Source organism: Triturus cristatus, chromosome 7, assembly GCF_964204655.1.
Source record: "Triturus cristatus chromosome 7, aTriCri1.1, whole genome shotgun sequence".
NCBI classification, from domain to species: domain Eukaryota; kingdom Metazoa; phylum Chordata; class Amphibia; order Caudata; family Salamandridae; genus Triturus; species Triturus cristatus.
Window position 1 is genome coordinate 241,307,262 of NC_140590.1, and position 23,249 is coordinate 241,330,510.

The window sequence follows — 23,249 nt, forward strand, 5'->3', positions numbered from 1 at the left end:
CTTTATCTGCAGATGTTTATGCTGATAATAAAAGCCCGAGAGCAAAGAGATTAAGTCTCGAGTTCTTGATTATGTCAAATTGCGGACATTATTTCCTGATAATTGTGTTTCCTCCCTCCACGCTATTGGGCAAGTAAAAAGGTCCATTCGGCCAGAGTGGGTTCTTGGAGATAAATTGTAAACAAGAAACTGGGCCCCAACATGTTTATGATATCAAATATCTCTGCAACTATAAGACCTGGGACAGAAAAATATTGTTCTGGAGGGAATCTTTAGGTTTAAACACACACCAAGAGTGCAACAGCCTAAGGTTTCCTTATATATACCTGAATGCTACACCTCTCAGGAATATTTAAAATATCTAGAGAAAATGCCCCACCCAACAAATGGTGGCATGCTTCATCATCATTGTTTTCTCTCAGCCTTGTAGGTGAATACCGCTAGAAGGGGCTCAGCCATTTCCGCTGGGCTCTTATATATTAGTAACTCCTGGACAAATAGCGGAGGTCCAGTTCAATGTTAAAAAATGGTCATAGGTTTACCCAAATAGTTTATTTGTGGGAACCCATACCACAAATAGAAACAGTTTGGATGCCTTTCAGGAATACAATGATTCTGCCATCCCGTATCTGCCTATGTTTTTTGGCTGATTTTTATACGCCCTAATGGGTCACTCAGCCTTCTTCAGGGTAATTAGACCTCCCCGCCTGCCATCAACTAATTGTATGGAAATAGAGGTAAATGTAGAGTGTTAGACCTGGCAACCTTTGTGTGGTTTATCCTGGCTTTTTGCCTCTACCTCCTGTATTTTATGACTGAGTGCAGGATTTCTTTTTTTCTGGTTAAGGTACTTTTGGCACTTTGCCAATGCAAATCAGTGCCAAAGTGCAAATGCTCCCAATGTAAATTGTGATTATGATTGGTTATCCATTCATTGACTTATTTGATTTACTGATAAGTCCCTAGTCTGCACAGGGCCTGTACATCAAATGCAACTAGTGGGCCTGCAGCACTGGTTGTGCCACCAACAAAAGTAGCCTTTCAAGTGTGTCTCTGATCTGCCACTTTAGTGTTTGTGGGTGCAGTTTTAAAACTGCAATGTGGACCTGGCATGTGCCCCCACTTGCCAGGCCCTAACCTTCCCTTTTCTGACATGTAAGTAACCCCTAAGGTAGGCCCAAGGTGCTCCCATGGGCAGGTACAGTGTATGTGAAAGGTAGGACATGTGCTGGTGTGATTCATATGTCCTGACAGTAAAATACAGCCACTTTTGTTTTTCACTATTGCATTGGCTACTTGTCCCATAGCCTAACATGGCGTTTGCCTTGTAACATTTTTCGAAGCTAAACTTTCTAATTGGAACAGCTACAGATTTGGAGTTTAGGCTCTCTGCACTCTGAATGTAATAACGCACCTTTTAGTGAAGGTGGTTTTTAAACTGTGTGTTTGAAAAAGCTGCTGTTAGAAACTGGCCATTTTCATGTTTAACCATCCTGCGAGCCTCTGCCTGCTTGTTTTCACCATGTGGTTTTAGACTGACAGGGGCTGTTTTTGCATTCACTCCAGACATTCACACAAAGGGAGTTAAGGTGTGTCCTGCATATGCTGATAGACCATCCTGGGCTAGAGTGGCAGGAGGAGTTGTCACTGACACATGACTAGGCAGTAGCTGCTCTGCACAATGTTGTTTCCACATACTGTAGTGAAACTGGACCAACTTTAACAGATAGAGTAAAATTTTATAAATTGTTTGAGACCATAATGATAAAAATCAAATCCGTAGAACTGAAGATATACAATTTCATATTTTAACTAAAAACAGCGCTTAAATGCTCAAAGCGCCAACTGTGGGTATCTGGTTGAACCCGACTGGCAAAACGTTTAGAGTGACCACGATGGAGAGAGGACTGGTTACAGGGACTAAATTAGCCCCATTGAACAAAAGTACCTTAAATCCTGGTTTGCGGAGCGTTGTGAGATTCCGTATTGAGGATGTGCCAGGCAGCAACTGTTCTGAGGTGCTGCTGGGGTGCGGTTTACGATGTGAAGTCCTGTATCGTCATTGAGAATGCTTTCGACTAGTGGGTGTGGTGGAAAGTCCTGCAGCGAACATGCATCATTCACCGGCGATTTTGAGGAGCTACGTGGTTGTGATGTGGAGTCCTGTATCATTGTCAAGGAGGCCGTCACATAGGGGCTTTCTATATGAAAGCCTGTGACATGGACGCATTACTCAGCAGAGGCTCTGAGGAGACTGCGAGCTGCGATGTAAGGTCTGGGGTCTAGGAAACATGGCACAGCGGCGGTTCCGCTGCAAGATGCATCACGCTGCATCGGTTCTGCTTCACAGGTCCACAGTTGGGTTTGTACCTTCAGGTCCACTTCCAAGGGTCCAGGATTGGATAGGCCCCACATGGGTGTAGGGCTTATAGCAGGCAGAGACCAGGTGCCTGGGTTCAAGGTGGTTGGAGCTTTTTCGTTCCATGAGGCTCTGATCAGGAGGCTAGCCAACTAGCCCTTGGAGTCATTTTGGTGATCCTGAGTTCAAGATGCAGGTCTAGGCCTTAACTCAGGCAGTAGGGCTGTTGACTAGCAGTCCTTTTTGTAGAGCAGCAAAGCAGTTCTTCTGAGTCTTCCACAGGTCCAGAGGTGTACTGAAGAGTTGGGTCTGAAGGTCTATTAGTTATACCTGGTGCCCACTTTGTAGTAGTAGAAGGTTCTTTTGGTTTCCACCCAAAGAGGTGCTTAGAATTTCCTGCCTTCCTGCCCTGCCCCGCTTCTCCGTGTGTCAAACCCTTTGTGTGTGCGCCAAGACATGGCCTTTGCGATGTGCAAGTGTGATAGGTGACAACTCCTCCCCCTCGTCAAGTCAGAGATGGCCCATCTAGACAACACCTAGGCCCTTTGTCTCACTGTCTGGGAGTAATACACTAAGTCCAACTGTCAGTTACATCTAGTCATGAGACCCAGGATGCATACTGCAGAAACCAAATAGTTAGGACAAGAAGCTGCCAACTTTCCAAAAGTGCCATTTTCAGAAATGTGACTTAAAATCTGACTTTACCATTAAGGAGAGTTTTAAACTGCAATTTTTAGACACCAAATTCGACCATCCTATCTGTTCAGAATTGAAAGTTATCACTTATTAAATGTAATCTTAGAACTCAATGTTATCCTATGGGAGAGGTAGGCCTCACAGTTGTGGAAAACAAATTTAGGAGTTTTTCACTACCAGGACATATAACATTTTAAAGTACATGTACAATGTTTTAAATACACTGTACCCTGCCCTTTGTGGTATTTATGTCCTACCGTAGGGGTGACAAAAATGTGCTAAAATAGGAGATTTGGACCCTGCTAGAGGTTTATTGTTGCAGTGTGCCACAAAGGGTTGGCCTTTCGGAACAGGGGATCCAATCCCTGTGAGCCTCATTAGGCCCTGGGGACCACAACCCCCAGGTCATAATGTATTTTAAAGAGGAGGGGGGGGGGTCACATGCCCACCGAGCCTCATTAGGTCCTTGGGATCCCAACCCCATTCCACATTTTTAAAGGGGAGGGGAGCCACGTGGCCTTAAGTATTTTAAAGGGAATAGATCCACGTGCCCCCATCCTCGAACCTCATTCCCTAGGGCCACATTATTTTTAAAGGGAAAGAGGGTTGGGTGGACCCCTTCCCAAACCTCATTTGGGCAGGGGTATGGGGTTCCCCTACCCAAAGACCTTAAGTATTATAAAGGGAAAGCAAGCCACATGGCCCTGGGAACCCAATCATCCAGGGCCTTTTTTATTGAAGGAGAAGTGAGCCCTATGACCCCACCCCAAGCTTTATTATCCCTTGTGGACACCATCCCCCAGCGCCTTTTTTTCATTTCTTAAATTGGATGGGGTCCCTGGGGCCATGAACGGCTCAGGGCGGGAGCTGCATGGACCCCCTCCCTTTAATTATAGAAAGCAGCCTCGGGAATGGAGTCCCTGGGGCCTTGGAAGGCTCAGTGAGGGGGGCTGCATGGCTCTACTCCCCTTCTATGAACATTTTAGCCGCAGGGCTGGGCTACTCCGGCCCGATGGTGGCTTGGGAAGGGGGGCAGAGCACCCATTTCCCATATGGAATCCTGCCCCAGGGGTGGGCTTCGGGGAAGCATTCAGCTCCGGATGTAAGTGTTTTCTCGATCTTGCAGCAAAAATTGCTGATATGTATTGCATTTTTGCCCGAGGAGACCCCTCTGGGTATCCGCATTGGGCATTGGGAACAGGATATTCCTACCGTGCCCTCTTATATCACTTTCATTAGCTTCAGGACAGGGAACTAACTAAGTCATCAATAGTGTAATAGCTGCCAGCAATTATTTTCTCATGTTACTGTCAGCCAGTCAGAATCCATGGGTGGTGAACGAGATGGAACACCCACACTCCACCCATGGCATGGAATCCTGCCGCAGAGTAACATAAGGCAGCGATTTGCACTGCTATGCTTTACTCTAGATTCATCAAGCCACGCAGGGCCAGGAAAGGTGACTTGGCGTGCTGTGATAAATCTCATTTAGGGGTTGCGTCCCCCCAGAGTCTCCTTTCGTGGTGCATGGGCGAAGCAAATTGATCACAAATATGCCCCATTGTCTTGTATTGCTCAGCAATGAAAAGTTGGCACATTCATTTTTTGAGCTTAAAGCTCATCTGCTGCCCCATTGCTTAACAACTGCATTTTTACAATCGAGACTTCTTATGCTAATGATGACTGCAGGTTACACAAAAGTTACAAAGAGACAATTCTTCTGGGGCTCTTACCGATGGCAGGGCATGTCCAAAATATCGCTTTCCCTCAATCCATCCTCGAGGAAGAGAAATCCCGTCTTCGTAATATGCTGGGAGCCAGCGAGCAAATGCTCTGTCTGCAGCTCCTAGCCAAGGCCTCCACCTGCGGGAGAAAAGGAGATAGCCTTGTTGGGTCCGAGTACATCTATTTAGTAAGTCAAATAAAGCAACGTCAATTCAAGGGCACTTGTAACAAACCATGTCAACCAAGAACTCCAGTTGGTGTTGGTGAGGCAGTAGCAGCAAGAACCAGACACTCTTGTCATTAGAGAAGACAGGCAAGTTCATTTATATTGAGGGAAATTATTTTTATTTCTAATGTGAATGTGTTTCTTTACAGTCTGGTGTTAACTTTCATTGATGTAACAGAGTGTTTTAAAGATAAGCAGTCTTGTTCACATTGACAAGAAGAAACCAGACTAGAATAGGGGTCCTTCGCTCTGTTACTTCTCATGAGCCTCGCTGCCTCTTGGATCTTAAAGGGTGATACCCCCCTCCTTTCCTTTCGGTCTCCTTTCTCGCCCGCTGTCCGTTCCACCGTGGCTATTCCTTTTGAGTGGAGAGATGGAGCGAGAACGAGCTAACCTTCTTTTCTGGTCTCAACTGGACCGCAGGAGTTGACTGTCCAGCTGTGCTCCTGGCTCTGTATTTAAACATCATGCCACAGCGGACGCGGGGAGGTGGAGTGCCAAAGACACGCCAAAGGCAACCCCGTCAGCGCCCATCCGTGCCCAGCTGCCGCCAGGACCTTCTTTGGTCCTAAATACTAATACTACATCGAGACGCTTCTGCTCGACATAGTATGCAAGGTGCGCTCAACTCTTGTGACATAGTTAAGCCCTCTTCCACTCTCGAAGGCCCGTTAGCTGTATACATGATCGCTTTCAGAGCCACACGTTAGAACCGGTGGCAGAAATCCAGTCTTGCCCCACAGAGTGGAGTTCAAGTCAAAATTACACAATGTTTTGATTCCTTCTAATGCCCCGCTCCCTAACTCTGGACATTGTTGGAGGTGCTTTCTTGCCAATGGAAGATTCTTGCCTAAGCATGCTACTGAAATTTGGACATCCTTACTGAGGAATCCCCTGATCTCTGATTTCTTACCGAGACGTGGCTTAAGCCTGCCTCAACACCTTCCATTACCTTGATTCTCCCTGAGAACTACCGCATTTTATGACTAGACAGGGAGAAAATAAGAGATGGCAGCATTGCTATTGTTTACAAAGAGCTTTTGAAAGTGTTGTTAATTGATAAGTGCCTGGAAGATAAGATGAAGATTTGTATTTTTAAAATTGAGCTAACGTCCAAGGATTGTTGGAAAGGTGCTCTTGTGTATCGCCCACCAGGGCCTCTCTCGGACTTCTCCCTCAAATTAATGGAATGCATTGCAACTCATATAATTTCCTCTAAACATTTTAATTTAATAGGAGATTTTAACATTCATAGCGAAAATATTTCGAATATAAATTCTGTTCAATTCCTCTCAGACTTAGCCGCTTTAGGATTGGAAAAGATTCATTCTGGACCCACCCATTCCGTGGGCCATACATTGGATCTTAGCTTGATTAATTCTACCCGCTTACATACCGAGGCCCCTCACCCAGTGGGCTGGTCTGACCACTCCCTGATTGACTTTCAGATCATGAATTCACAGTCAGCTCCCACCCCAAAAACGCTCTCCCACAGCTTTAGGAGACAATGGCATAAAATTACCCAGGATACTTTTATGAAGGAATTTAAGGCCCCAACGATTGGTGAATTAGAGCGATGAATTTAAGTTTAGACGACCTCCACAGGAGTATAAAATCAGCTAATCATATTCTTGCTTCCCCTAAAAAACACAATACAAAGATAGCCAAAGATGAGATGTGGCCTGGTACTCGTCCGAGCTGCGAAAGGAGAAGACAAAATGTAAAAAACTGGGGAAACGTTGGCGACATTCTCACAGTTTGGTTGAGAAGGAGACCTTGAAAAATGCACAGGCACTGTACCATCAATAAAGCCCGGTAAGGTTACATTGTCTCCCAACTGAGCCAAGCAAGCAACTCTAGCAAAGAACTTTATCAAGTTCTCAAATCCTTCACTAACCCTATTGCCTGTGCCAATACTATTCCCCTTTCTCAGACCTTATGTGATGATACTGCAGATCACTTTGTAGAAACAATTAACAAGATATATGACAAATTTCATAGAGCCGTCAACATTCTGAAAGCAATAACCACTCTCATTCCATCTTCTATGGAGAATGCCTTTTTTCTGGAAAATTGTACTTCCCTCCAGGTGCAAACTGTGGCAGAAATACTGAAAGCGGCTAAATATGGGTCACCCCAGGATATTATGCCAGCAAAGATCTTTTCGTTGCTAGCTACGCAGCTAGCCTCTTCTATCTGTACAATTCTAAACCTTTCATTGAATGAAGGTCAACTTCTACGTGAGTGGAAAGCTGCACAGGTACTTCCTATTTGCAAGAAGGCGAGCCTTCCCACATCTGATCTGTTGAATTAATGACCATTTCTCTCCTCTCACTGATGAGTAAACTCTTAGAAGGACAAAATACTTATGGAACATATAGAGTCACAAGGCTGCCTGGATCCTTCACAGTCTGGTTTTAGGCCAATTCACAGTAGTGAATCAGCCTTGATAGCGGTAACCAATTGCATTCAGCAATTTCTTGACAACAACCAGGCTGTGCTACTGGTGCTGTTGGTTCTATAGGCAGCCTTTCACACACTGTCACATCATAAACTACTCCAAATTTTGGAGGAGATAAGGATCTGTGGACGAGCTCTGCAATGGTTTTCGAGTTTTTAAGCATTGCACGCAGACTGTTCACTTCGTGGGGGCCTGCAACTGTGTGCATGTGAAAGTGTGTGCATTTTTGCATCCCTGTGTTTGCTTATGTGAAGTGTGTGTACTCATTTGAGTGCATCTTCCCATATATGAGAGTTGTGGTGGTCTAGGCCCTAGGCCTGCATGCTGAGTAAAGTACGACACAAGCACAGGTATATGGTGTAGGGATCTGCACCAAGCATGTGTACTCAGGCCCTTTTATTGACAGGGTCACCTAACCGGTGATGCCTGGGTAAGATGTGTGTGGGGTGGGTGTAAGGCCAGCCCTCGGGGAATGGCTGAAAACAACTAAGTGTCCAGCAGGACTCTACATTACTCCCAAAATTCAACAAAAATCAACGGAGTTCAACCTGTGAGGAAACAAAACAAAGCAAACTACACATCACTGAGTCTCTCAGTCTCTAGAGGCAGCCCGTAGAACCTCAATGGTCAAATGGACAGGTACAGCTAGCAGCACCTTTTACATCACTTCTAGCATCCATGATTTAACCAGATGACTCTGGGCAGGAACACGGGTGTAGATGAAGTCCAGATCTTTCAACAGCATGTTGGTTGGGTTAAAGTCCACCCATACTATGTTGGTCGGTCCCGCCTGCTCTGACTATGAACTACAACAGTAGAATTCCCTCTAGACCTAAAATTGCTTTAAATACTGGCTAAAGGTAGCTCAGAAATGGGCCATCATGAAGATTGAATTGCACAAAAGATGGATTATTTCTCATTACATGTTTTATTTCATTTTTTTCATTTTATACTTATATATTCATTGTACTTTGTGTTAGTTATACTTTACACTTGATACATAACAAGAAATCTTCTCAGATACAAAAATGCGTATAACTTCTTAATTAAAACACAAACATATTCATATCTGCAATTTGGCAATCGCATATGATAAGATTATGACAGATTCATTCAATCCCCTACTCTCAATCACACCTCTATCACCTACAAATCATATCCCTTGCACTCACTACATTCATACTCTGCACCACCAGAACAACACTAGCATGCACAGATGGAAACCGGGTGATAAAATCCACCCTAAATGGTTGCTGTTAGGCTGGGGTGCCACACTCTATCTCTTGGCCGACACACGTTTCAATGGTACTATTGCTTTATAACCATCTTCTTCAGGACCTGTTTTTAGTAATTGCTTTAAAACGGGTGGAAGGATTGGAAAAGATGGTCTATTTATGATGTTTGTGACGTACTCTGGAAGTATGTTTATATGTTCCGCTGGCAGGAAAGATACACTCGGACCAACACTGTATCTTGCCACCTACAAGGATGCCTTGTTGGTAGTGTCTTATGTTATTACAGAGGTTGATGTGATAGGTTTTATTGCCCTTTGTTGTCTCTAATAATGGCGTTATGTGAATAGGTCTATCTGTACTTGGCTTGGGAGTTCCTCTCACGCTGGCCTTTATATAAGTTAATATGATTCTTTGTTATTAACATAGGATGGTATATGCTCTGTCCTTATATTTGCACCTTGTGTTTTTTATTGTGAGCGTTAGCACATTTAACAGTCAAGGTAATCGATTCTTTCATAAGAATTACGCTCGCTTCATTTTTCGGTGCGCTATCCGCCATTCAAACCTCCGTCCCGCCTGCTCTCGCAGTGGCATGGGTGTTTTCAAAAGTTCGAACTGGAATGCGTCAGCAGCTTCGGCTGAGTTTGCTCCACAATTTTCTCTTGGGGTGTCTTCACTCCATGAAGGATAACCTTGTTAGGACTGGAACGGCATCAGCAATGTTTGAACATCTTCCTCTGAGGCCCCAGTACCTCCCGGTACCTGTCGGTGGAGCAGCTTTCGATCCAATCTCATGTGCAGAGATTCCCTTGAGGCTCTTTACGATGGGTCGCCACGGAGCCGCATGGGCAGTGCTGGGCTGCATTGCAGGGCTGTCAACAGAGTTACGGCAGAGCCTCTCGTGCAACCACAAGGGCAGATGACTCATGGTCGTGTGTGCTCGACAACAGGATCCAGGTGCGGGTGGGGCTAGCATATAGTTTCTGGACAGATGGCCCCTCACAGTGTCAGGAGTGCCGCATCGGTCTCGTGCTGGTTCGCGGTTGGAAGGCTCCACCCTGCTGTTGATCAGCTTCTTTAGTGTGACAGGGCTGGTCACACACCTTTCTCTCCTCTCCTTTTTCAGTTCTTCCTTGCAGTGTTATGTCTAGCCACACTTCGCATGTGTCCTCTTCTTCTTCTGGTGCTAGGCGGCATCAGGCCATGTGCCGCCAGCTCTCTTCTCATGGACCTCTCACTGGTCCCATCCTATGTGTAGGACTGTGCGTTTTCTCCCACCATGAATCTCTCGCAGGTTCTGTCCTGTCTGTAGAACTTGACTCTTCTCCTGATGGCACAGTGCCTGTGTCTCAGGGCTGCGCTTCCGCTGTGCTTGGTCCTGCCGAGCGTTCTGTCCTGTCTGTAGAACTGGACTCTTCTCCTGATGGCACAGTGCCTGTGTCTCAGGGCTGCGCTTCCGCTGTGCTTGGTCCTGCCGAGCGTTCTGTCCTGTCTGTAGAACTTGACTCTTCTCCTGATGGCACAGTGCCTGTGTCTCAGGGCTGCGCTTCCGCTGTGCTTGGTCCTGCCGAGCGTTCTGTCCTGTCTGTAGAACTGGACTCTTCTCCTGATGGCACAGTGCCTGTGTCTCAGGGCTGCGCTTCTGCTGTGCTTGGTCCTGCCGAGCGTTCTGTCCTGTCTGTAAAACTGGACTCTTCTCCTGATGGCACAGTGCCTGTGTCTAAGGGCTGCGCTTCCGCTGTGCTTGGTCCCGCGAGCGCAGGTTGGTCACTCAGTGTGCGGTTTTCATGGATGGGCCGAATGTGGTCATTCGGTGCTGGAGCGTCCGGCGGGTTCCTACTGCTCCCAATTGAAAGTTATCATTTAGGGCCTACTCGTTTTTGCAGCCCTCGAGTAGTTTCACAGTAATGGAAATTTTGTGCTGATGCTAACTCCTTTCATACATTTTCATTCGACAATCAAAGGCCGTTATGACCAGGGGTGCAATCTGATAGATGGCTACACTAGAGCGCTGAGGCAGAATAAAGTGCCCCTGAACAAGGTCGAGGCTTTCGCCTGCTCCACTCGAGGTTGGAGGTGTGCCCAGCCCTCTCCCGTTCCACTTATTGGCCGCTAGTGTCGGAGCTATGTCTCCTCCCTCCGTGTGCATTTTGTGAGCAAATTTGGTTCTGTGAATTATTATGCAATCAGTTTGATTTGAGGCCGGATGTGACCTTCATTTCTCAATCTGATCTTATATTCAAGTTTCAAAAGCCAAGAAGTTTGAAGAGATAAATGGGAGGAATAGAACTGAAAATAATGAAACATGATGGAAGGAAAATACAGTCATGGAATGGAGGTGCTACGTATAAAAGGACCAATCTTGTTATGCTATTGTCGGCAATTCTATCCGCTCTACAGTCAGCTCTCAGCTTGCTTGGTTTCTCGTACCATCATTTTTAGATTCTATTGAGAAGTGAGGTACACACACTTTCCTCAGCCCTTGTGTACCGATGTTTAAATGATACTCGCCTCTAATATGTGCACAGTACACTACTAATAGGTGTTACGCCTAATTTAGGGCAAGCTTAATCCTACATGAAGACTATTACATAATGACTGACTACCTCCATAGAACTGGGGACACATTTTAATATATACCTGCATCAAGAAAGAGTTTGGGATGAAAGCACTACAATCCTTCCTGGGACAAAGAACAGCTGATCATTACGCTCATAATGAAGTATTATTGGAAATGACTGACATCATTCTATCCAAAAACTTCCTCTTGCATGACTCCACATGGTTCCATCAAATCCAGGGCACGGCCATGGGATCGAGGATTGCTCCCGCATATGCCGGGCTCTTTATGGGCTGGTTTGAGCGGGAGCATGCCTGGGGCCGACATGCGGCCAAGTGGATGGAGCATGTAATTTTCTGGGGTAGGTACATCGACGATGTAATCATGTTGTGGGATGGACCTACCGCCTCTCTCATGGAATATCATGACTATCTGAATGACAATCCCTTTAATGTAGGACTCACCATTAGCTACAGTCAGCGGGAAATAGATTTCCTGGATATTACCTTCTTTATCCAGGATGATCATATACATAGTCGTACCCACAGGAAGATCACGGCGTGCAATAGCACACTGCACTATCAAAGCTCACTCCCCCAACATGTAATTTCCAATATTCCCTATGGGGAAATGATCCGCATGCGTCGTAATTGTAGTACAGATGAAACCTTTTCTCAGAATCTAGAGGAAACTAAGAAACGATTCCGGGATCGTGGCTATCTGGAAACAGTATTAAAGAAAGCACATACAAAAGTTTTGAAGATCCCGAGACGAGACACCTTAACACCTAAACCAATGAGGAAACTTCAAAAAGTCCCCATTGCATTTGCGACTCAATTTGATGACCGTAGCAATAAGATATATAATATCCTAAGAAAACATTGGCATTTGTTGACTGAGATACCAGGCCTTAAGGATATTATACCAAATAAACCGAAAGTTACATATAGAAGAGGGCAAAATTTACGTAATATACTGTGCCCCAGCTATGTCACCACTTTGAAACCACAAACCTGGCTCCAGTCCAAGACGCTTGGTTTTTACACGTGTAATCAATGCAATATGTGCAAACTGGGGAAAAATAAAACAACAACTTTTAGCTTTAATACTAAACGTAATTACACAATAAGCCACCTAATCAACTGCAATTCGAAATACGTAACGTATGTGCTAGGCTGCCCCTGTAATAAGATTTATGTGGGCAGCACTAAAAGGGCTTTGAAAATAAGAATGCAGGAACATGTCCGGGCCCGTCGAAATGGTGATCTCAGATACCCACTCACATATCACATGCAGGAAAACCACACAAATGAAGAGGAATTGTGGTTTATGGGAATAGATCATATACCCAACAATGTGAGGGGTGGCAATCGGGAATTGTCATTGAGAAGAAATGAGGCAGGATGGATCTGTAAACTGCGAAGTGTGGAATTTGGATTCAATACTGATGATGAAATGCATTATTTTCTTTAATAACATTGGCTTGTAGTCCTGTGATTATTATTGCAAGTGGAAACCAGGAAATTATTATGTATAACCTAAGTTAAACAAACTACTTAGATTATCTGAAACATATGTATAAATACACTGCAAGTTTATAATCAGAATATATGTTTCTTCCTGTTACTCTTCCTGCCTTATGCACAACTATATCTATGATGCATTTCGTCAACCTTGATCTTAACTCCTAAAGTGCTCTCTCCATTTGCTAAGCTTATCTTATTACTACTGATCTCCTTACGGCTCCTTAGAGGGGCTCCATGCTCTTGGAATCCAGATAGATCTCAAGGGTGGGATAATTCCCTATGAGAGGGACTCCTTAACAACTCTTATTGGAATAACGTTTGTGAAAAATAGTTCTTTCCTTTTCTATTGTGTTGTTTGCTTGGCCATCCATGCACCTCAAAGGTGGGAAGTGGAGCTTGGACAAACTGTAATATACTCCCCACTGTGGGACATAATAATTCTTTTTGACTATATAGATATTTTGATTTAGAACTTAACAACTCTTATTGGAATAACGTTTTGGAAAAATAGTTCTTTGCTTCTTTACTGTGTTGCTTGCCTTGCCATCTTCGATTTTCCCTGCACCTCTAGGTGGGAAGTGGACCTTGGACAAACTGAAACATACTCCCTATTGTGGGATACAATAATTCTTGTTGACTATATAGTTATTTTGATTTTCTGCAATTGTATCCAACTGATTCTATAATTGCACAAGTTAAGAACCCACTGTGCAGACCTATTACCACTCTTTAGCTGTTTAACCAAATTTATACATTGCAATATTCAAGGGGACTTTCACCTATAGATATTTAGTCACTTAACATTGGCTGCCGCTGGGTGCGTTAGGTTTTATTTATATATATTACTATGGTAACCAATTACGTGGTCTCCATCTTCATTCGCACCACTTCAAGATCGCGGGCATTGGGGCTGAAATATATTCTGATCGCCCTCCTCTTTTCTTTCCCAAATAATTCAATATTAATACATTATTATTACGATTTGCGTTTTTTCTTTCTGAACTTATATATTTATATCAATGGTATATCGGACACTTTCTAATTAGATTACATATTATGTCAATATGGCCGCCGTAACAAACTAAATCGGATTCGTCATTTTTGGTTGCTAGGATAACCATTTTCGTGATTTCTCGTGTCCTCTCCTAATAATTGAATATTAACACATCATTATTATGTGTGCGTGTCCAGCTCGAGCTTTCAAGATAAGGTTACTTGGTCATCGGACGCTCTCTATTGAGAGCATAGGTAATGTTAAAATGGCCGCCGTAGTTTACGTTTATGACTTGGCGTCTTTGGTTACCATGACAACCATTTACGTGGCCCGTTTTCCCGCCTCCTGACACACTATTTAAAATCTGCGGGCTAATGGGCCAGGTTATTCACCTGGACATCGGATCCCGCTTTGCCCGTCGGAGACTCCTCGGTGCTTTGTTGCTCTGCAAATAATATATTGCGGTAAGATTTGGAAGCGTTAAACGCTCCGCTCGCTCGAACCTTTTTTGTTCTGTAATCATGTCCCCTTGCTTTTTGACCTTGCTGCACACATGTACTTTGCTCATTATATGGTGTCTTGTATTCACGCATGACAAGGCAAGCGTGGATTAGCTTTAATTATGTGTAGTGTATAATGCACCTTATGTAGTAATCTATTCTAAAGCTCTTTATATTTTTATATATATTTTTTCACATTTTTCATTTTCTTCTTAGACTTCTGGGACGATGTTAAATATAAACATGACCGTCATCTAAAGATTATATGGTTCCTGTGATTGTGGACGACAAGCCACTGGATTTCGGCAGTTATACTGTTTACGTTGTCTTTGCGCCCATTTGTGAGTTATTCATAGTTTGCTTAGTATACACTTATCATTGTATCAGCACTTGTTTTCATAACTGTTATATTTCAAGGTTTGTGACTGACCTTAGGTGCCCCACCTTTCTGTCTCTCTTTTTTAGAGCTAACCGAATGCCACATTGCCTCATAATATATTCCACTTAAGGATTGAAAAAATTAACGAGGATTTGATCTTTTTGTTTTGGCGCCCACTTGTGAGTTACATTTAGTCTTTCTGGTACATAGCGGTGATTGTGTTAGTAGTTGTTTTTATTTTATGTAATATCTTAAGGTTCATGACTGACCCTAGGTGTCCCACTTTCTCTTTCCCTGTGTTTTTACTCTAGAGCTGATTAAATGACAATTTGCCCCCTACTATAATCAACTTAAGGATTGAAAGAAATCCATGAGGATTTGTCCATCTATAACCTACGCTACGATTCTAGTGGTAGGTCAGGTCTCTCCTCCCTTGTCTCTCCTATTGGTTTCTGTCTATTTGTATCTTCTGTGCTTACTTCTGTTTGCTCTATCTGTTTTGAATCTTTTAGTTCTAAAACAAAGATATATTTCGCTGGCCTGGCCCCGTAAATGTGGTAGTACTTTTATCAAATTTAAATAGGATACATTGTTTGGAATGTTTAAAGTTCATTCTTAAGGTAGAAACAAAATGACTACCAGGTTTAAATATACCTCATAATTGAAATCAGTGTATCTATCTACTAGGAAACAATGTCGTTTTGTCTTGTTATTGCTTTTATGGTGCTTATATTTGTATATAAGTGTTCTTATAAATGTATATGTATTTATATATGTATGTTATTTATATGTATATATTTTTCTGTTTATTGTTTGACAGCCCTGAAGAAGTCCTGTTTCAGGACGAAACGCGTCGGCTGGTCTGTTTGTAAAGTCATATAAACTGTTTGTTCATGTCTTTTGAAATTATTATATAATTGAAAAATAAAATGTTCATAAGGTATGATTTTTGAGAAAATTCGTCAATGACAAAGGACTCCCTTGTCTCCTAACTGTCTATGTGGTGCACCTCTTGTTTTTTGTAATATACTCAAATTCCTAAGGGAATAGGCATTTCAACAGTGGGTGCCACTGAGTGTGCACACGTCTCTCCCTCATATATAGGGTCATTACAGATAGAGTTATAGAAGGTTAGGTGCTGGTCAAGTGAAGGTTCCACTGTTAGTTTTTGCTTCTCAAACACATTTTAAAATGTATTGGAAAGAACTTCCATGCCAGCCAATCTTTCAAAAATGTGTTGGCTTCAGGCAGACACACCTATATCTCGGCCATACATTGTACGAGTGCAATGTAGCATCATATATGGCTAAATGTTAGTTTTAGAACACATTTCTTTACTAGTGAAAACCAGGGAAGGAAATCTGATCTGGAATCGGTAGTGGACTGAATATATGTCATAGAGTTTAATCAGTTATCTCCATAATCTTTACTTGTATCTAGTGGGTTATTTGTGGTGTGAGTTTTCCATGGCTGCCTGTGTTGTCTACTGTAGAACAATCGAAGTGCCTGGCAGTCATGCCAATGCCTGGGTGCCAGGGCACAGCCACTGCATCTGGACACTGCACAGTGTAGGGGCCTCGCTTTCTCCTTGTGCCTTGGCTCTGGCAGGAGGACTGAAAGACTCCTGTAAGATCTGCTGAAACTGTGGCATGGCTGGCGGACGGTGATTGGCCTGTGCCAACAGCGCCTCCAAGACTGAAGAACAAAGTCGCATCATACTAATATCGATGACAGTATATAGAGAGACAAAATATCGAAAGGTATGTACATATAGGTAAGTATAGATTTATTATACTTAAGTCCACATATACGCACGTAGAAGGCCCATATAAGTGGAGGAAGGTATAGGAAATCTAGATTTACATGTCGATATTTCATCTTCGTTATTCTCTCGTCGATATTCTGCCCCATGGATGGATACTGTCGATTCCTTATTCAGGGAGCACACTTGCCACACTCCACTGGTCACAGGAGACCAATTACAACCAAGGGTCAGGAAACACTTCTAGTATTAGGTGTTTTGTTTTGGTGTATTTATGTTTCAAATAGAAACTTTTTTCAACTTGCTTGTTACAAAACAATAACAGCTAGGCCATGGATAAGCCTTTTAAACAATATAAAAATCGCTGTTGAAATATAGATGAAAACAATGTTATAGTTTGAGGGTTGTAATATTGTACCGGGTACAGTGTTTAATAAAATGTCTTACGTAAATAATGACACTTTTAGAAAGCTAAGGAGCCATAGTGTATCTACGCACATACAAGTTGCAAACCTTGCAGCATTGTCGTAGAGCCATCCTGCCTCTGCCCTTGCAATGGACAGGCATGCATGGCCAAACTGGGAATTCTGAGGCTCTCCATCGATTGCTGTGAAAAACACATTCAAAGAACCCAACGTGAAGGTGGACACGAAGGAGGAAAAAGGGTGCATTGTTTGTTCTCCAGTAACAGGAGCATAAGGGATATTTTGATCCTGTTACAAAATTATTAAAGGGATGTTTTTCAAGAAGAGAGGCACTAACTAAGGGGCATATTATCTAGGGCTGGCGATAATTATCGCCGAGCGAGCTTAGCGCGCTTTTCTTTATCGCCGGCTATCGCTGGAATATCTCGCCAAGCTAGCGCTGTATTACCAACGCTCAGCGCTATGGCGATAAACATTCCAGCGATAGCGGGGCAAATGGCCAAACATCGCCTAAAAAACAGCGATGTCCCTCCCAAAATGGCGATGATCTTGGTGATAAGGCCCTGTGGCCTTAACCCCATAATCCACCTCCCATGTTAGGCATGCCTAACACAGGAATTTAGCAGACGTTAAATTCCTGCGTTAGGCCAGAGGCAGCGCGATTATTATCATCGCTGCCCCTCCTTGCTAAGACAGCTTCGCGATATTTTCCCATGATGTTTCTGTCAGCCACGCCTACTTTGCATCTCATTATCGATGCGTAACGAGTGGTGACAGAAATGGGAGATAAATCAAGGATACATGCGCTAGCGTGTCCTTGTTAATGATGCAATAGAATTATCACCGCTTTTCGCCCGAAAATGGGCGCTAAAGCGGCGAAAAATCTATCGCCGCTCTAGATAATATGCCCCTAAAATGGATTAATGCCGTGCGAATTCCATTCATTTGCTCATACAGCTAATGGTGTCTGTGGTGTGCATTTGAGATGGTTCACTCACAATTAAAATTTAGATAAAGGATTTTAAAACAGCTACCTTGCAAAGTGGCATACAGGTCCCCTCTTTGGATCAAGAGACATGTGTGGTGCAGCCCGGAAGCGTGCTGTTAACAAGGTGTGTACCTGGGAGGGACCATTGCTAGGGACGGTGCACAGAGTTACCCTCATTTATTATCACAGCAAGACCCCCAATGCAGTTCTCAGACTCCATAGAACATCTTGGGCAGCATGAACTTCCCTTCTTTTGAAAGCTGATATTGCTAATTGTGTTTCTGTTGCATTGCAGCAAGCCCAGAATGGTCCGCAGAGCCCATTAGGGCAAGTATTTGCATGCCCGACCAATCAACGGCTTTTACGGTACGAATGGTGGCTAAAAGCAACCTGTCTCAGTCTAAAATGCTCCACCTTTAACACACTCAGCCAAATCAAAATAAATACCTGACACCCTGATACATGTAATAGCATTTGTGTCTATGATTCCAAGCTGAATTGTGGACAGTGGGTAAGGGCCATCCTATTTATGGCACAAGTAGAAATGTCATACAGTCAAGAAAAACAGAACTGAGAGACCCTTCACATGATGCGGACTTTGGAACCACAGGTAGCACCACCATGGCCACACTGTTCATACAAAAGCAGAAAAAAACATACAAGTCTCCAGTCATGCTCATATATTGTGGAAAAGAAGACTAACATTGGAGAACAGCAGTGGCTTAAACAGTGAGGGCCGGCATTTCAAAGGTTTATGCCGCCCTGGTCAGCACACTGAAGCGGGGCCCCCTTCACAGGACAAGAACCTATTCCAAAGAGCAAGTATCCAGCACCATCTAGTGGCACTGACTGTGTTAAGTGCTTTGTCATTCATAAACAGGGCTGCTTTGCTTTAAAACCTAGAAATACATTTTGCAGCACACATATGGGGACCTGAAAAATCCCATGGACTAAACAATCATGATCTCGCTGCTCCCCCCCGCACCCCTTCTGACAGGTCTAAGTGAAGGCTTTTCGAGGGGATCACATTACCCCTGAGGGACTAAGCCTTGGGTGATAACCGTCCCCCTGAGCACCAACCTACAGTGGAGTGGTGACCGAAGGGGAAGCATGCAGCAGAATTCAATAAACCTAGTGTCACAAATCTATTTAATAGTAATAAGAACGTGAGCAAAGTAAGTTCTTTCAACTGACACAGCAAATGTACAATGCAAATGACTGCAAGACACTGACTAAAACCTAAGACTTCAGTCTGCATCCAGGAAACAGCTCAGACTTACCTCAAGCTCTCCTCAGCCTCGTGCCCTAAACCCAACCTAGGGGGCCTCATTTACAAGCCAGGGCTGCGTCACTTTTTTTGACACAGTGGCTCGCCCAAATTTACAAGGGCACATAAATTCACCCTGCATGACTTTTCATGGCCTTGTAAATATAGTCCCCTTTCACACATTATTCTGGTTGAAAGGGGCGTTCAGTGGGTGTTGCTGTGGGTGTTCCCCTGCAACATCCATGGAACCTGACACATTACCAGATTTACAACGTTTTGTAACACTGGGAATGCATCAGAATCCTACACCTCCCCATGGTAGGCGCAGGAGTGCTGCAACAAGGAGAAATACCTTTATTTCTCCTCGTTTTTTCCTCTTCTATGGATGCTGCATATAAAGAGGAAAATGCCATAAATTATTGTTTTTTGTGCTGGAAGGTGTCCCTTCCTGCAGAAAAGCAATCATCCCCGCAATGCAGACACCCTTGCAACATGATGCAAGGATGCCTGCACTGCCGCATGGAGCCAATTGTACGCCAGAGCAGAGGAAAGCAAACGGATGAGTCATATTGTTGTTAATATGACTCATCCCTGCACTTTTAAAATGACGCAGCTTTGCGCAGCAAAATAGCTTGAGGCCCCGTGCTTCGTCATTTTTTTGTAGATGAGGCCGATAGTTCTTAACATCCAACTTGTAACATTTTTATCCTCTGTTTTACTGATTTCTGTAACAAACTTGACCAGTGCAAAGTGCATAGGAATGTGTGATCAGAAGAGTGCATAAGACTGAACTATTGTTTCAGCGTGAGACTTACTTGTTATTGCAGGCTCCAGTAATATCCCTGTAGACATCATATTTGGGACATTGAATCATTCTGGTCTCTGAAGCACAACCACTCTCTGCAGAAAGGGTATCCAGCTGAGGTTTACTGAGCTCATCTGAAAAAGGACCTCTTGGATTTGAACTTTCGTATCAACAATGGATTTAAAATAATATAAATCACATTAAAATCATTCCTTTTCATACATTAATGAGCTATACCAAAATAGTTGTTATACTTTGTACAGACTGCCCAATACAGCCAGAATTACAAAGTTTTTCCCTGAATAAAATATTCAACTTTTATCTGTAACTGTAGTGTCAAGGACTTGTCCTTTATGTTGTCATATCATTTTACTCACACACACACAAACACGCACATGCATGAACGCATGCACGCACACACACACACACACACCTGCAATCAGGGTAAATGAAAGGGTAACGCCTGTTTCCTTGTGTTGTTCCACAGTGTGGAAGTGTGTGTTTATTTAATGTTAACACTTTTATAACACAGATATACTACTGTAAGATACTACATCCTGGTAAGGGGGTGTTGGACATAGCCCTTCTTAGGGGATTTCTTTAAAACCTGTTGCTTTTTCTCCTCCCAGATTCTGCTGATTCTCTTTCCGTGTCTTTAGGACACTGGGCACTTTCCCACTGTAATGCAATGTGTAAGCAAGCGCACCCTTACTACAATTGCTAGGAAGTGGTGTTTACTTCATTGATTTAGGTGTTGTACCTGTGAGTGTCTGGTAAAAAGGTACACCACGTACTGCACTGGATGATAATGGGATGCAGCACTGATTGTGCATCCACCAGAATATCCTTTTAAACATGCATCAAGCCTGCCATTGCAGGCCTGTGGGTGCACAGTCACGCCTACACTCAGGTTGGTATTTTTAACTTATTACCCACCCTGAAGGGGCCTTCCACTACCACTAGAGCCCCTTAGGGTAAGCCCTGAGGAGTAGAGCCAGTGGTAGGCGAAAGGTAGGGCAGGTACACATGAATGTTTTCTGCCCAGGTAGTGAAGAACCCCCATATGGGTTTTCCCTACCTAGGCGTTTGGCCCTTACCATGGGACCGCGCATGGGTTTTGCTTATCATCTTTTAGTGGCCTTAGTGCCCTGGGCACTTTCCCATGGTAAATGCAGTGTGAAAGTGTGCGAGCACTTCGTACACACTGTCAGAAGTGGTGCTTACCTGATGGTTTTAAACATGTCTCAAGCCTTTCGAAACCACTAGCCAATCTGGAAAATACCTTTCACTACCACTAGGGCACACCTGGGGTAAGACCTAAGGGGAGAAGCAAGTGGTAGGTGAAAGGCAGGGCAGATACACCTGTGTGTTCTCTGCCCAGGTAGTGAAGAATAGCTATGTGTGTTTTCACTACCCATGAGGTTTTCTCTTCCCATAGGTTAACATGGAGGAATGGTTGAAATTACTTCAAGCAGGATTCACAATGACAAACCCTCTCCTGTTGTAAAGAGGAATTTACCATTAATAGCTTGGAAATGCCACTTCTAGAAAGTGAAACAAACAGGGGTAACCCTATAACCCAAGGAACCTGGGCTTTATCAACAAAATATGAACAATGGTTCCAAAAGGGAAGCAATTATTTACACTTGAAAGAAATCAAACTTCACAAAACACAGCATTAGTAGATCAAAAAGATTAATCAATATTAGACAATGAATAATATTTGCAAAAAACACAATAGTTTATTTTTTGAGATTCATTTGAATATCAACTCATTTATCAATTCATTGGAATATGGACGAAAAATGAAGAAGGCTGTATATACAATAATATTTGCAAAGAAGCGACGCAGTGACAAAGTGAATAAGGTGACTAAGTGTAGTAGTGAAGATGCAAGTATTTACAATATATATACGTGATTATCAATAAAATACACAAACAATTTTTGCAGAGATTCACAAAAAACGTCCTCAGCTTAATTATGGATAAAGAATAAACCTTGTAAGGCACATGTCCTAATTATTTTATGGTATATACAAGGAATTCCAATTGATACGGGACTGTAGAACCGTCAACGTTTCGACCCTATAGCAACCAGTCGTTGTACATAGTCATATCGGGTCTTCTTCAGGACACAGGAAGTGTATAACAGCCTAAAATTCAGGTGACGAGACAGATGTTTCCCAAATTGCAGTTATTGCCACTCGATTTCAATCTGAAGGGACTACCAGAATCGTAGAGGGTCTTGATTCGTCTTGGTCTAATTTTTAAGTTTTTTCGGTCTCTTTATACTCTGATTACCAGGACCTGACTTCAGGGTAGAAATTTGGCTTATAGTGCTGTGGACATCAGGACACAAGTTCAACTGATGTCTTCCGAATTCATCTTTTAGCCAAAGGGAGTCCGTCTGTTGCATAAAGAGACCGAAAAAACTTAAAAATTAGACCAAGACGAATCAAGACCCTCTACGATTCTGGTAGTCCCTTCAGATTGAAATCGAGTGGCAATAACTGCAATTTGGGAAACATCTGTCTCGTCACCTGAATTTTAGGCTGTTATACACTTCCTGTGTCCTGAAGAAGACCCGATATGACTATGTACAACGACTGGTTGCTATAGGGTCGAAACGTTGACGGTTCTACAGTCCCGTATCAATTGGAATTCCTTGTATATACCATAAAATAATTAGGACATGTGCCTTACAAGGTTTATTCTTTATCCATAATTAAGCTGAGGACGTTTTTTGTGAATCTCTGCAAAAATTGTTTGTGTATTTTATTGATAATCACGTATATATATTGTAAATACTTGCATCTTCACTACTACACTTAGTCACCTTATTCACTTTGTCACTGCGTCGCTTCTTTGCAAATATTATTGTATATACAGCCTTCTTCATTTTTCGTCCATATTCCAATGAATTGATAAATGAGTTGATATTCAAATGAATCTCAAAAAATAAACTATTGTGTTTTTTGCAAATATTATTCATTGTCTAATATTGATTAATCTTTTTGATCTACTAATGCTGTGTTTTGTGAAGTTTGATTTCTTTCAAGTGTAAATAATTGCTTCCCTTTTGGAACCATTGTTCATATTTTGTTGACTTCTAGAAAGTGGGCATTTCTTTGCTCTAAAACTCTTTGTGTATTTTAGTTTGACTCCAGTCCACACTGGAGGATGGGGGAGCACATCTGTGAATTCCCCAGAGACAGGTATAAACATTGGGCATGCAACTGGAGCAACAGTCCTCTGCCACTTGAGGGCCTGGCAGGATAGGCTGCAGGAAGAGGTTTTGACACTTGGCCTCTGGGAGCCATATCATGGCCCCACTAAAGATT

At 43.1% G+C, this 23,249-nt stretch overlaps 1 protein-coding gene across 2 annotated transcripts in view; it reads right to left on the reverse strand.

The window, feature by feature from the left end:
- LOC146809310 (eosinophil peroxidase-like) overlaps positions 1–23,249 on the reverse strand; it is a 139,664-nt gene that overhangs the window by 81,001 nt on the left and 35,414 nt on the right. For both annotated transcript variants that reach the window (XM_085616117.1, XM_085616116.1), the window contains exons 5-6: positions 19,919–20,042; positions 4,789–4,918 (exon numbers count right to left, since the gene is read on the reverse strand). In XM_085616117.1, coding sequence (XP_085472243.1) covers positions 4,789–4,918; positions 19,919–20,042 — 254 coding nt within the window. The remainder of the gene's footprint in view (positions 1–4,788; positions 4,919–19,918; positions 20,043–23,249) is intronic.